This window comes from Castor canadensis, chromosome 5 (genome assembly GCF_047511655.1).
Source record: "Castor canadensis chromosome 5, mCasCan1.hap1v2, whole genome shotgun sequence".
Taxonomy (NCBI): Eukaryota; Metazoa; Chordata; class Mammalia; order Rodentia; family Castoridae; genus Castor; species Castor canadensis.
In genome coordinates, this window is record NC_133390.1 from 68948615 (window position 1) to 68965267 (window position 16653).

Genomic DNA, 16653 nt, shown 5'->3' on the forward strand with positions numbered 1-16653 from the left:
AGATTTCCAATGATAAAGCATATGGTTGATGTACTCCATTTTGTTACTGACAGGCCTTTAAAACATTTCTGGACTGAGGATATGACTTAAGTGATAAAGAGTTCGACTCATAAGGGCAAGGTCCCGTGTTCATTCCCAAGTATCATTAAATAAATTAATTAATATTTTTTTCCAGTACAGGAGGTTGAACTTAGGTCCTCATACATGCTAAGAAAGCACATTACCACTTAAGCCATGCCTCCAGCTTTTTTTGTGTTAGTTATTTTTGAAAGGGTCTCATTTCATGTCTGGACAGGTCTAAACCATGATCCTACTAGTCATCCTAGTCATCCCTGTGTAGCTAGGGAAGACAAGCATTTGCCACAGTACCCAGCCATTGATTGAGATGGGGTCTCTTGAACTTTTTGCCTAGGTTCTTCTTGGACTGCAGTCCTTCTGAGTAGCTAGGATCACATGCTTAAGCCACGGTGCCTGACCAAATAAATATATTTCTATGGAGTGCTCAACAATATTCAGTTTATTTCAGTTAAACAACATTTTATTAAATTTTTACTGTATACCATATACTCTGCAATTTGATAGGTGTACTGAAATGAAATTGCTGCCTGTTTTTGAATTTGTATGTTCTAGTAGTAAAGGCAAGGCTTTAAGTCAGGGTTTATATACAACAGATGTAGCAGTTTTATATGGATATGTTATGGGAGCATGTAAGAGGGACATCTAATTCGTTCTTGAGGGAAATGAGAAAGATAACCAAAAGAGAGAGACCAGGGAAATTATTGGAGAAGGTGTCTGAGACTTGATTTAAAGGATGACAGGATGGTACCAGACAAAGGAAGGAAGGAATCCCAATGAAGACAATATACTTTAGCAATCAGGGCCTCAAAACAAAGCAGTGGAAAATAATGATCAAGATAAGTAGCTTTGGAGTAAGATAGCTATGTGACCTTTAAAATTTTAATTAATGCCTAAATTTGAGTTTTCTTACCAGCAATATCTATATTTTTACGATGAGCATGAGGATTACATGAAATAATATGAAAGGCATATAATAACATCCTAACCTTGATGAGGGTACATCGTATTTTTATTAATAAATAGAAATTACTCTTACTATTGTCATCATTAAAGCCATGGCATTCTACTCTGTTAAAATTTTTGCACTATTAAATATTTGTTTTAGTAATTGGTAATCTAACTATATGGATTCTTCAGATTTGTAAATGTAAAATTATCATACTAATTATCATAACTATCATTTCACTGTATACATTAATGTATATATTTTTGTGATTATTATAAGCTTATTTATTATGCACTTGAAGCATATAGAAGCTAAAAATCAGAGAAGCACTGAGATTAAGAGTATTTTGCCGGCAAAATAGGCCACAATCATGTGAACATAAAGCACAAGTCATATTTGACTATATTGTTATATGTGATTCATTTTAATTTCAACAACATAGAAACAATCTAAAATCTCTCTAGATTACTCAAGGCTTTACAAATGTTAGACTATGTATTAATTCAGTTAATAAATAATAAAGATGGTACTAATATCTTGAATCTAAAAAATCATAATGAGTCTTAGTCAAATAAATTTGATTGTAGATTCATTGACAACTAGGAGATAGATATGAAAACTATGTATAGACTATTGGAATGATTCTTCTTTCTCTTTCTTTAATGGCAGAGTCTGGAAAAGACACATTGTATGCCTACATAGACTAATCTAAAAAATAAATTTTGTTATATATATATTCAGGTTCAGTGGGATATAAGGAACTGTAGTTGACAGGATGACAAACATTATTTTTTTTCATACACAAGTATAATGTACTTTGAACATATTCAACCTCCCTTTTCCACTTGTCTCCCCTCCCACTTTACACTGGTCCCCTTCTTCTTCCCAGATAGTTCCCCTTGTTATTTTCATTCATGTCCTTTTAAAAAAAAAATCTAGATTCTGCATATAAAAGAAAATTTGTCATAATTGCCTTTCTGAGTCTGGCTTATTTCTTTTAACCCAAACCCAAGTATTTTAGATTTTTTTCTATGCTGTTAAAATTAAGCTTCTCAATTCCACCATTTGTAGGTTGGTCATTTATTATTTCAAATCACTGGTGCAAGGATATCATTGAAACCAACCAATGCAGAACTCAGGTACCATAAGAGCTTTTTAAAAATTATTTTCCTTATAATTCAAATACTTAGGTCAAAATATTAAGATAGAATCCTAAAGAAAAGTTAGTGTGCCATTTTAAGTGTAAGTTTTGATAGAAACTTTAAAAAAAGTAAATTATTAATATACAGCTGGCATAAGAATAGCAAATGTTTGGTACTATGCACAGTGAAAAACAGAAAGAGAAGAAAATCTTATAGAATGATTTCCAGAGACATGTTAATTATTTTAATATAGCAGATAGAGTGGATGTGAATTTTTAAGGCAGTGTATTTTCAAAGAATTTGATACAGTAAGTCTCCAGTTATTTTTAAATTTTTATTTAGAAAAAATATTTTCAATTTGCTTTTTGATAATACTTGGTGTCAACTTATTTTTCTTCTGCATAATATGCTAGAGATATGTAGGTGTTTATTTTATACCTACATATTTGTGAAACTATTTCATAGTTTTATAATCGTCAAACCTCCACTGTGTTAGTCTTTTTCTACCATCATAACAATATCTGAAGAGACAGCTTAAAAGAGGAATATTTATTTTGGCTCATGGTTGCAGAGGTTGCAGTCTGTTATCAACTGGCTCCATTGCTTTTAGGCCAATGGCAAGGCAGAATCTTAATCCTTCTTCCACTTTTATTCCTTCAGGGCACCCACCCTATTGGATAGCTCCTCCCACATTCAGGACAGTTTTCTACCCCATTATTGCTGTCCCATGTGCCAGTTGTCTCTGGGAACACCCCCACAGTACACCCAGAAGTGTTCATCTCTCAATCCAATCAAGCAATCTCAGTACAAACAAGTTGACAAGTTGTGATAGACATCTACTTTACTATCTAATTATATCTTGCAAACTAAAGGACTAAAAAATTGTATGAAGTTACTTGAGCAAGATATTGTTGGCTGGCTATATGTAAAATTAAGGAGATCACATTTATCTTTGATTTGATGAGCTATTTTTTCCTTCTATATTACCTTTGCCTATCTTGTTAAAACTTTTCCACAGAAACTCCATTATCTAGAATTTTCATATTTTTACCTGAATCTGAGCTTTCCATTATCACATTTCATTTCATATTACAATTTGCCTTTTTTTTCTTTCTTGAGGATTTGGAGCCTCTCATGCCAAATAATTCATTGGATATTCTAACATAAAGTAATATTCCAGTAGTAGTGATACAGAGTTTGGGAATCAACTAATTGATTCCTGAGAGCCAGGGAACACTTCCACTTCCCTCCCTCCAACACCATTGCCTTTCCCCAACCCTACCCTAATACCTCTAGACTTATCCATTGTTTAGTCTAATAGTTAGAATGTATATCCAGAAAAAGGGAAATGGTAAGATGGTTGTTGGGTGATAAATTTTGCTGTCAAATTGCATTGTATATTATCTCCACTGAACTTATTCTTTAAAGGCTTAGTCCTTGACTTTGTGTCATCTTATAGGACTCCTCAGTCTCATTAACTTTTTTTCCTATGTAGTGAACCATTCATAATATTCTCTGGTGGGCTGTCCTATGACAAAGCATGCAGAAGACCAAGTTTAACTATCATGCATGGAAAAGCAATTACAGTACTTGAAATGGATCATCCTATTGTTGAATTTCTTACTTTATGTGAAACACCATATCCAAATGGTAAGTAACTAAAACTAAACTGTTAACATTGAAAAATCATTTTAAAAATGACAAATTCCTGATAAAATTAAGGTTAAATATTTTCAGTTTTGGCAGCAGACATCCACTGTGGTACATACAACACTGAGCTACAGGTGCTGGAGCAGGTTCTGCAATTGTACCTACTTGACAAACTGGAAGTAAGACAGATGTAGTGCAGCAGTGCTGGCGTTTCAGGTTCTATTATCAGGTAAGTGCTTTAAACTTTGATGAGGATGGTGGAAGCTGAGCTGGGAGGGTCCGATAGGGGTCCGGGGTGAAATCACTTGGGGAAACTGAGGTCTCCTAATAGTCTCTCCTAGACCAGCTCCACCCATCCCATCCCAATGCCAATCAAAGTTAAAGCACTTACCTGATATCAGTGATCTGTAACTCTGGTGGTGCTGCATATGTTTCACATCTGCCTTTGCTTCAAATGCAACTGCAGCACCTCTGATTACTCTAGGATTGCTGATGTGTGGTTAGTGATTTATTTCATTTTTGAAAATAATCAGTCAGAGGATCTTTGGAGGAGAGATACATGTATATTTTTATCACTCTGAATATAAGTAAAGACCTTTTATAAACAAAAACTAGTCTAAACTCATAGAAGCTGTATAGTAAAATCTTATGCTGATAAAACATTTTAATGAAGTATAAAAAATGAGAAGGGTAAAAACATAAAAGGGAAATATGAACTTATGATTAAGGCAACATACTATATGTATACATTATTATATTTTCAAAAGGGAATGTGTGGATATAGGAAAAAGAGCACTGGACCTGGGGACAGAATCTTTGGGTTTATGATTTAGTTCTGCCAATTATAGCTATGCGATATTCAGCAAAATACTTTTTGAGTTTTATTTATCATTCATAGGAGAAGAATAATAACATTGTCCCCATATGATTATTGTAAGGTCAGATGAATATACTTTGTAAATTATGTTATAAATTTTATTACTAAGAGCATTAATTTCTCTTTAAAAGTTTAGTTCCATATTTCAAAGATGTGATTGATAACCAATGCAATACTTTATTTCCAGAGTTACTAGAGACAGATTACCTGTTTTCTTAATTAATAAACAAATACTTATGGAATGCTTTTATGATCTCAGTACTACAAGGACTTATTGCATATACAGATGAATTATGAAACTGATCTCTAATATCAAACTGCATAAAATCTGATAAGATCAATGAGATAATTGACTTGTTGAGTTGAAGCAATGTTAAGACCTTAAATGCTGAGTTACATGGTTCAGAGTCATATAGCATTTTATAGGCTAGTTAAATAGTTGATGAATGAAATATTCATGCAAAACTTCACAGAGAAATAGGATTTATGCAGATATTTAAAGGGATATTGAGTAAGGGGTTGAGAATTGGGAGTTTTGCTAGGTTGAGATCAATTTAGAAAAACTTAAAAGCCTTTGGTGACATTGGGAAATAGGGAGCTACAGAGAAGTTTTGCAGAAATACTAAGGTGAAAGAAAGGATTAATTTTAGTAAGATTTACCCAAAGAGAGACATGTAATTTTGAAGAGAGACCCTGAAATTCCAGATTTAAGCTGAGAATGTTTATAAAAATGTTTATTTAAAATAATCAAAGCCTGAAACAGGATATTGCCTGAAGAAATGGAATGAGGAAAACCTCTGAATGATGTGTGCAACTAGATTAGGAAGTGGCATGGTAGAAAAGTCAGAGACAACTCCATGATTTAAGAATAGTGATTTCGTGTATACTAATAGTTTTTGAAAAGGGAGAAAGGTAAGACTGAGTATAACTGTGAAGGGAACAGAAAGGAGAGAGAAAAGATATTACAATATTTATTCATGAATTTCAGAATATAAATATTCTTTGGACTTATAAGAATGAATGATGAAAGAATAGGGCTGGCTGGACAGAGTGTGAAGGGGGGAAAAAGGAAAGAAATAACAGAAAGAACTAAAAGCTGAAGTTAGGAAAATCCTTCCTATTAAGATCCTTGAAGAAGAAAATATGCCAGCAATAGAAACTGAGAGTAAGTAGTTGCAAAGATCAGTCACTAGATGTGTATATAAGTTTCTGAGCAGCAGTAGAGATACTAGAAAAATTTATATTAGTGTTTAATATAGAATAAATACACTGTCATCATGCATATTCATTTCTGTTAGTGAATTGTATGTGCCTTTGTTTTTCTGAAAATTGGTGAGAAGGATTGAAAATTTCATTTGACAGGCTAGGAGAAGTAGCTTAACTTTACTCAAATATAAATGAGTCTTGTTTACTATTTAAGTGTGTCTTAACTGTTAAACCATTTAACATATCAATACATGAGAAAAGAAAGTCTACAATATACAGTAGTACGTAATGACAAATTCCTCACTGCCCTTCCAGAGACAATCAGTGTTGTCTAGTTTCTTACTATTCTCCTTAAAATAACCTATACATATGCATGTATCTATATAGTCATTACTTGAGTAACATTATATCTTTTTTGTACAAATAGCAGCATGCTCTGTGTACTGTGTTTTATCATACTTTTTCACTTAATCTATTTTAATTATTTCACATTAACTTTATAGCTATATGGTGTGATAAATATGCATAGGTTGAACAAAGTTATTAATAATATTGTTGAATCATTTATGACATCTGACAATTCAGCTCATTCTCACAAATTCTTTAATGTTCTTTCTTATCTCAGTGGAGGTATTGCCCAGAGTAACTGGTCAACTATAATTCAAATTTGTCAGTTTCATGTCTAGATTTAGCTGTATCTAGGCCTCTCCAAGCCTCCAAATGATTCATTTCTCTTCAGAGAAGTAGTAATTATGATAGAGCATTCATCATTTGGAGGGGGGGGGGCTAAGGTTAAAACACTGAAATTAACCAACCTAATAAAGGAAGTAATATAGTTGTCATCTATTGAGTGTAAACATCTTCACATACATTGTTTCATTTAATCTTCATATTAGCCTGACAGTTATTATTGTATCATTTCAATGGGTAAAGGAATTGAAGGTCAAAGAAGTTAATTTATTTGGTCAAGATCAAACTTTTAGTAAATGGTCGTCATGGAATTGAAACCAAATTTGACTGTTAAGGAAATCTTTTGTTCACTGGACATCACAGTACACAGGTACTTCTATAAAGGTGAAACTTCTGCCAATTTTTGTTATTTGTGGAGAAACAACAATAGTTTAAAACATGTAACTACCTAAAATTATCATTTATCTTTAGTTGATACGTTCCAATGTCTCATTATTTCATTTTGTAGCACTTGCTTCCTTACCAATGATGTTCTTAGGAAAGATGCCAAAGAGAAAATAACTAGTCATAAAACCCTACCGTTCTTCAAACTCTAGCCTTCCCATATTAGTCTTTCATTATAACTGTAAAGCAGTGTTTTCAGGACTCAAATTAACACTCCTCTTCCAAACACAAATCATATTTTATGCCATAACCTTTTTAATTTTTTTCATAGCTTACATTATTTCCTGAATTCTTATTTCTTTACTTTTTCATGATTTGTAAATATCCCTAGAAAGTAAATTCTGTGAGAAAATGTACCATGTTAGTCTTATTTTTCATCTAATCCTTTTTAAAATTTTAAAAAATTATTCATTTATTCACATTCATTTAATCCTTGATTTTAAAACAGTTTCTGGAAGTCAATGAAGAAAGAATAGGAGGGAGGGAAGAAGTATGGTAGAGCAGCCCTGATTTTATAAACTTGAAGATCTTAGACTATCTTCAGCCTAACTGCTTTTTCTAGGCATGTACTCTTAGTCACATAGTAGGCAATCTGTAGGTGCATGTTTAATCACATTGCATTGGAAGTAAACTTTTTAGTATAAGTGGTAGTGCTTTCATAAGGAGGTAAATATGTATCATATTCCAGAGAAACAGAGTTATTACTTCCCCCCCCCTTTGTAGGCATGAAATCAGACCTAAATACAAGGTTATGGATCAGTAAGATAAAGACTTGTAAGATGGAAGTGATGTCTCACTCTCTTCATAGAATGTACTAGTATCACCCCCTATGACTATTGAGATACATTTAAGTCTATACTGTGCAACTTTTCATTTTTCCTTGTTTTCTTTTAAGTGTTCCTAACATTAAATTTGAGAAATACAGCATATATTTTATTAAAATACTGTTTTTTTTTAATTCATGTTTTGAATTTCTCAAGTTGTTTAATTAATATAGAAGAAAAAGGAAACGCAGTATTGGTGATTATTATAAAATATGCATTATGAAAACTTTTCAATTTTTTTATTTTTACTTGTAGAATTTCAAGAACCCTATGCTGTTGCAGTACTTCTGGAGAAAGATCTCATTGTAGTTGATCTGACACAAAGCAAGTAAGTTATCCATGTGCAAATTAACACCTATTATTTTTAACAGTCCATTACAATTAAAATACAGGAGCAGATTTTAGATAATTGGCATTCGCATTCTTTAGATAGCAAATTTTCCTTGTGGGAAAATTGTTTTGCTTAAATTATATAAATTCAGTTTGATTAAATGTTGAAAACTAAACCAGGAAAGTTTGGATAGCACTAAGAAAATTGTAAGACATCTTAAAGGTAGCACTTAATGTTTGGAAAGAAGCATTTGAAAACTCAGGACACAGAATGAATCATACTTCTGCCATTTTCTTAAGCAAAAACAATTGTTACAAAAACTTATACAATATATTAGCTGTCTACCTGCTAGTACATTGGCTGAAGAAAAAAGTGGGGAAATTGACTAAAACAAAGTGACATCTGATAAAAGCATTACTGAAGAGCAATAATAGACAATACAAAAGATCAGGATCTCAGGAACAGAGAAAATTCTTTTATTCTCTTTCCTTTTGCATTATGTTGTAGGCAATTGAAACAAATACAGAACACTGCTGTTACAGTGGTGCTTTCTGCTCCTTACAGTGACAGTGAAAGTAAACTTGAAATTTGTGCATTGTTTTCCAGCTACATGTTTTCATTATAAATGGTGATAGGCATGAAACTAATTTTCCCTCATTATATGTTCTAGACATAGCTATCTTTGAACCCCCTATATCTGCAGCAGATTAAAAATTTTCCCTGTGGAATAATTTTCTCTTTTCTCCTCATTAGTTTCACAGGAATCTCAACTCAGATATCACTTATTCATTAAAAAGAAATTTTTCATTACCTATGTAATTGGTCAAGTATCATATTATGAGTTCGCATAGTCCCCGCTATCCTCATTTTATAGCATACAATTTTCCATTTGGCGTTTAAAGATTGCCTCTCTATAAAACTGTAGGTTCCATGAAGGGGAGTCCATGTCTATATATGGAGTTAGGCTTTCAATGAATTTTTGTTCAATCAATTACAGTCCAAATTCTACTTTCCACATAGTTTGTAAATGTAAGAGCCATAGTTCATCTTTATATTAATTTGTAGTATATGATATGTCAGTATTTTGAAGGAGATGTAGGGTTTGGACCATAAGATCATAACTGTGAATTACGATCAGCTGCCCAATGTAACATTAAACTTGGTTAGTTTTGTGCAAACATGAGGATTTACGCTTCTTCCTAGAAGAAGTTCTAATACAGGTTTTATTAAAATGTGCTTTTCTGATTTCATTGGTGCCCGCTATTCTTTGAGTCCTATTTGTTGATTCCTCACACTTTGTCCAAGGTCTTCAAAGGACTGTATATTTTATCTTAAATAGTCATTGTCTTTAGTATGTACCCTTTAACTTAAAGATTTTTATTGTTTTATTATGTATAGCATAATTTACTATTTTATAATTTGTTCTTATGCTTCTGATTATCTTATGTTAAATATATGAATTGACATTTTGTTCATAAATTTTTAAATAACATTTTACCTTACTTAGCACCATGTTTTAAAATTTATGTGACATACTCATTTCATTGTTTAATACATGAAATTTAATGTAGCAAAACTAAATATATTCTTTCCTTCCATATATAACCTGTCAGCCATGTTGATTGTTAAGCAAGTTGTATCTTCGGAGTCCTTTACAAATCTTTGTTTCTTTCCATTTAATCCTCAACATGAAGGCAAACATAAGGGCATACAAATTTTTCCTCTTCTTGGTTCCTTAGATTCATATCTTCATTTCCATTTCCACAGCATCTTGTTTACATTTTTGCATCTAAATACCAATAGTAAATTTTAAAAAAAAAATTATTTCTCTGTTCAATATATTTAATGCCTACTCTTTGCCTGTAGACTACTTTTTCCCAAATATTTTTACTATATTGTTCACATTGTCAAGAATCTATTATCATTGCTTTTTACTGTTTCAAAATTCCAAGATGTATGTTTGGTCTTCAAGGTGATTAATTCATTTTACTTCCAATATTAATGATTTATACTCTATCTCAAAGAATTTTTCACCTGTCCAAGTTTAACATACTTGTTACTTGCTAAACATAAATTGCTCCTTTCCACCTGGTGGAATTGCATTTATTATATGCATATTGCATATATTACTATCCTTATTTGTGATGCCATATGCTGTGCATCATTTCAGATTGGTGAGTAGAGATGCTTGCCACTTTCCTTCACCCTCCTCTCCCCCCAACACTAGTCTGTGGAGATTGAATGCAATTCCTACTTAGGCTTCTAAAAATATTATGAGAATATTATTTTTTATAGTTACTCCTCTCCCCAATTAAAAAAAAACAAAAGACATTATTCATGTCTTTTGTTAAGTTATAGTAGTTTTGAGGAAGTTTATTGTATCTTTAAGCCTTCATTCGATCTATGTTCTCTAGTTTACATAGAAAATGATCTTTAAATCATTAAAATCATTAATTATCATACACACCCCTAAATACATTATTCAGTTACTCCTATAAAAATTTAAAATTTTGCTTATATATTACCTCTCTTTGAAAAACATATCAAAATTTATTGACATTTTAATATTAGTATCTTATTAAATAAGTATATTAAATAAAATATCTAATTTATGTAATTTTAAATAAATTTACTTTTACATATTATTTTCAGTTTACTCTTTTTTGTGTTTTTGGTTTTGGTGGTACTGGAGTTTGAACTCAGGACCTCATGCTTGCTGGGCAGGTACTCTATCACTTGAGCCACTCCACCAGCCCTAGTATTTTCAGTTTAATGTAATTCATTATATTCATATTAGCAAAGTTATGTCACTGTAAATGTCAGAGTCTGAACAGAAAATTAATTTGAGAAATTTCTACCATCATTAATATTGCATTTTTTATTGTTGTGCTGGGTGGGATTATATTGTGACATTTACAAAAGTTCTTAGAATATATCAAATATATCATACTTGAATTCATCCCTCTACCATTCTGCTTTACCCCTCACAACCCATTTCTGGAATAGTTTCAACAGGTATCATTTTTCCATTTACATACATGTGTACACAGCATTTGTGCTGTATTCACTCTCCCATGCTTTCCCCCTCCAACTGGTACCAACCCTCCCAGGCAGGATTATACATAACTATATTAGGAAGAACATTCAATTTGAATGATTCTTGTTTTATAGTACCAAGAAAACAATCAGTCAAAGTTTATGATTAAAGTTTAGAAACATTTTAAGGTTTACTTCGTGAACATTATTTTGTCTTTATCTTTGTAAAATGGCACTAATATATTGTTTTTGTCTATTAGTTTTCCAATCTTTGAAAATCCATATCCCATGGACATTCATGAATCACCAGTTACATGCACAGCATATTTTGCTGATTGCCCTCCAGATTTGATCCTAGTACTCTACTCTATAGGAGCCAAGCATAAAAAACAAGGATACAGTAATAAGGTAAAAGTACAAACTATAAAGAATTTTTCTTATGTTCATATGCATGGTCATACTTATCCATTATTTTATTTTATGACTTTCCATATTAATTTTTTTGAAGTCATAAGCTGGCATCTATTGAAGATATAACTTCTGAAATACAAATTTCCTAACTGCTATAAAGTTTTAAATATAGAAGAATATAAACTTATTATATATTACATACATAATAATATACTGAGATATCCTTATCTGTCATGTATATTTATATATGAAGTATATACTTTTAATGTATTAGAATCATATGATATAACCTTTAATTAGATGAGTATATTTTAAGAAATTCAAGAGTTCTTCTTGGTTTATCATTTATTATTAATCAGTGGTTAAAAAATAACTATTAAAAGTTATTTGTTAATAACATTATAAAATTCCTTTAAAAATATTTTCTGTAAGGTTCAAATATTTATTATTGTCATTGTCACAAACCATCTATTCTGATTATGGTTATTTACCCTATTATATTAGCATGGACAACTCCAAGAGGCACTATTTACATAGTATTTTATGTTAAGTGGCACAATAATACTTTACACACAGACTGAGACACATCTAGCAACATTATATTTATGCAGTTTATATTTATACAAAATGTGACACATGTGGCAATGTTGTATTTATTCAACTAAAAATACTTCTTTTAATTGTTTACATAAGTTGGTGATATTGGTTAAAATCTGTTTTTAAAGGAGATGGAATTGTGCATTTAGAGAGATGTTTTTCAATGAAAATTTAAATGATTATTACTTCATCTTTGATTACTTTATAACAACTTAATTTTAAATGATCCTTTTATCATTATTTTAAAATATTTTCATTCTAAGTTTCTAAGTCATTCAAAGTAAAACATATGTATAACTTACATATTCTTCTGGATAATCTATTTAGGAATGGCCTATCAGTGGAGGAGCATGGAATCTTGGAACACAAACATATCCAGAAATTATTATTACTGGGTAAGTGAGATGTTATATGACTTACTAATTTAATTAAAGATGTTATATGACTTATAAATTCATTTGTTGAGTTTTGACAGTTTTCTTTAATTGTGCTCCCTGGAGACTAACAATCTAAGTAAATATAAGAAATAACTTCAGTCCAAAAATTTTAATCTTGATGGAAGATACAATCGAATTACTGGAAACATTGAATTATAAGAAAAATTCATATGTAGGTTATATCACCAAATGAAAGTTACAGGAGGAAAATGATGAAAAAACTCCTTACAGAAATCAAAAAATATTAACTTCAGAAAGGTCTTACCCACAACTCTGGGTTCTTTTCATGTTCGGGAATCACTGCTTTATGTCTCCATTTTTATGGTTTGAATATGAAATGTCTCCAGTAGGCTCGGGTATTGAACACTTGGTCCAGAGCTGGTGGCACTATTTTGGGAGGTGGTGGAAAGTTTGAGTGATTTAGCTTGTGAGAGAAAGCTCCTGGGGGCATGCTTTAGAAGGTTATATGTAGTTTCTGGTCTCTTCCTTTTTCTCTGCTTCCTCTCCACCATGAGGTGAGTAACCTTGCCACCTGCTCCTGCTACCATGTTGTGAGCTGCTCTGCTCTAGCATGCCCTCGCTGCCATGATGGACCCAGACCTTTGAAACTGTGAACAAAATAAATGGTTCTTCTCTTAAGGTGTTGATATCAGGTGTTTTGTCACAGTGATGAAAAGTCTGATGACTACACCTATCAAATGGTTAATGCATGCTTTAAAACTTATAGTACCAGAAATAGCACTACTTTGTTGGGAGTTTTCTGTTGTTTTGGTTTTGGTTCCTTTTTTATTATATTATTATTGTACTGGGAGTACATTGTGACATTTACAAAAGTTCTTACAATGTATCATAGTTGAATTCATTCCCTCCATCATTCCCCTTTATCTCCCCTCCCCCTATTCCTGGAATAGTTTCAACATGTCTCATTTTTCCATTTTCATTCACAAGTATATAATAGTTCACTACATTCATCCTCCTGAACCCTTTCCTGCCATCCTCCCTCCTCCCACTGCTACCAACCCCAGACAGGAGCTGTTTCATGTTCCTGTTCTCCATTTTTGAAAAAAGTCGTTTTTGTTTGTTTAAGATAGCTGTACAGGGACTTTCCATTGTATATAAGTATTATAACCTAAATTGTCTCATCCCTTCTATTTTTCTCCTTTTTACTTAAGTCACCTTATGGTGATTTCAACAGGTTTAAAAATTCAATATTTGTTCTTGCATAGAAACTACATCAATCATATTCACCTTTTTAATTTCCTTCTTTTACCCTCCCTCTTCTGTTAGTAACACCCCCCCCTTAGCAAAACCTGTTTTTCATAATTTTGCTTGTATTTGCATAGTAACCTACTTTGTATTCTGATAGTATGGATGAAAAGAGGAACATAGCTAAAGCAAAACAAGAAATCTAAAAGGTAGTAAGGAGAACTGTTAATGGGAAGATAGAATAAATATACTTTTCCCTAATCTTCTTACTAATTACAATTAAAAACCCTGGATGATATGTATGTATAAGATTAACACAGGATGACTGGGAAATGTGGAGAGACATCAGACTATCTAGGGCCCACAAATCCCAAAAAACAGAATGATGGTGAGTTTGGTGGTGAATTCCTTAGGCTTTCTTTCTGTCTCGTATATTCTCAACTTGTAATTGAAGTTGCCTATAACCTGGAACTGTGAATGTACATAGGAAAACAAAAAAGCTAGCACTCTTTACCTAAGGGATGAGGACAGGGGTACCCTAGTAAGTCAAAATTTTCACAAAATAACCTGTACGCGCGCACACACACACCCCACCTGTGGCCCCAACTCAGTCCATTCCAGCACACACACACACACACACACACACACACCCCACCTGTGGCCCCAACTCAGTCCATTCCAGCAAAGGCCAAGATAGAGGCCTAGACTTTTATTTTTATCAGTAATGACATGCTCCAACTTTCTTAGAGTGTCAAAAAAGGAAGAGTAGGGAGCTGAGACTTTCAACTGGGTAAAACTCCTCTCTGTATTGTTAGTGGAAATCACATAGGAGCCAGGATTCCCAACACTGCCCAGCAGTAATGTAGGAGCTACCACTCTCTACCCCCTGTGTCAGTGTAAGTCAAGTGAGGTAAGAGAGAAGAATGAGGCAAGAGCTAGGAAAATATTCAAGAAAATAATGGTTGAAGGGAGACAAAGAGGAGCTATCTCCTTTTGCTTTCCTCTTTGAGATATTCAGAACCTGCAAGGATCTTTGAAGGGGTGAAGAATAATCATGTCTAGGAAAGGGAAGTTGTAAAGCATCCTATTGTGTCTGATTTAGGGTGAGATTTGGGAGGGTAACCGTTCCCTGTCAGCCATCTCAGTCATCCAAAGCCATTTTTTTTGACCATGTGTATTGCTCCAGCTCTCCACTATAAAACTAAGAATTGGGAACTACCATTTTGAGTCTTTGCTCCCATTTTCTGCATGAGGGCAGAAAATGTTTCTCTCTTTTTCTTTCCCTCCGTCCCCCAGTCTATACTTTATCCTGTTATGCTAAAATAAATCCTTGCTAAAACTTAAAAAAAAAAAGAAAAGAATGGTAACCAAGAATTGGTTACCAAATTTAGCAAAAGACATGAACCAGTAGATCCCAGAAGTTAAACAAACCCCAAGAAATCCACGTTAAGATATATTGTGATCAAACTTCTCAACACTGAACACCAAGGAAAAAAAATTTGAAAGCCACAAAAGAGAATTAGTATCCTACCTGTCAGACTAAACCAATTATGCTGAATGATAGTAGATTTTTTCATCAAAAAATTAGAGGGCCGGAAAGAAACCTCAACGTTTTTCAAGAGCTGAAAGAAAAAAAACTGCCAACCCAGAATTCTGTACCCAGTGAATATTTCCATCAGAAATTCAGGTAAAATCAAGACATCATCAGATAAAAAAAACTAAGAGATTTGTCTAAATCAAGCCTACTCTTTTAAAAAGGTGGCTAAAGGAAGTTCTCTATACAGAAAAGAAATGAAAGGAAGGAAACTTGGAACATCAAGAAATACCACAATCAAAAGTGTGGATTAAAAAGCTCTTCCTTCTCTTGAGATTAAAAATATATTAAATGGTAAGCATAGATTATAGTTCAGTGTTGCTCTAAATATGTATGGAGGAAATATTTAACCCACTTATAAAGGGTAAAAAAGATGTGGAGGTAAGGCTTTTATAGTTCCCTTGAGCTGATAGTAAGATGACATTGTATACTGAGATAGTTATGAATATAAAATGTATCTAAATCAGTTACTAGAAACATTAGACAAAAAGATACACTTTAAAACATTATTAATACATCAATGTGGAAGTGGTAACCAATAGAAAGATAGAAAAAGGAAACAGGATAACAAAAAACAGAGAAAGGAAAAATTAAATAACAGACTCAAGCCCTAAAATATCAATGTTTACATTAAATATAGTGGTTTAAGTATACCCATTCAAATATTCAGAGAGGATTAAAAACTACTACCCAAATTGTATACCACCTACAATATACACACTTCAAATGCAGCATATTCAATAAATACAGGCTCATTACCAGACAGATGGGCTCTTTTGACTCAATTGCAGTGGAAATGAAATTCAGGTAGTGTGTGTATAAACATTGCAAGCAAGGTTTAATTGAATAGGGGAAAAGGAAAAGGAGAGTAGCACTAATTGAGAGATATCAGGCTGGCTGCACAGACAAAAGAGAGTGGAGTTTTTATTTCCTATATAGCTGCAGTACATTTAAGAGTAGGCCAAGGCTGTTGGGTGGGGGGGGAGGTCATCTGCTGGTTTGGGGCATAGCTTTAAAGATGTTTCCCTTCTTTTGTATATATACTTGCTTTGAGGAACCGGCAATCAGTCCAGGTGTTGCTGTATTTCTATCACTGGAATCCCATCCTCTTTAAACACGCTGTTCTCATAATAAAGCTGGTCTGCTATAGCTATTAAGAAAATTCTGAAAGTGGATGTCAGAAA

General features: G+C 32.6%; 1 protein-coding gene across 5 annotated transcripts in view; it reads left to right on the forward strand.

The window, feature by feature from the left end:
* The window catches only part of Stxbp5l (syntaxin binding protein 5L), a 391328-nt gene that overhangs the window by 224937 nt on the left and 149738 nt on the right, over positions 1–16653 (forward strand). For all 5 annotated transcript variants that reach the window (XM_074073244.1, XM_074073245.1, XM_074073246.1 and 2 more), the window contains 4 exons: positions 3662–3816; positions 8113–8185; positions 11485–11632; positions 12560–12627. In XM_074073244.1, coding sequence (XP_073929345.1) covers positions 3662–3816; positions 8113–8185; positions 11485–11632; positions 12560–12627 — 444 coding nt within the window. The remainder of the gene's footprint in view (positions 1–3661; positions 3817–8112; positions 8186–11484; positions 11633–12559; positions 12628–16653) is intronic.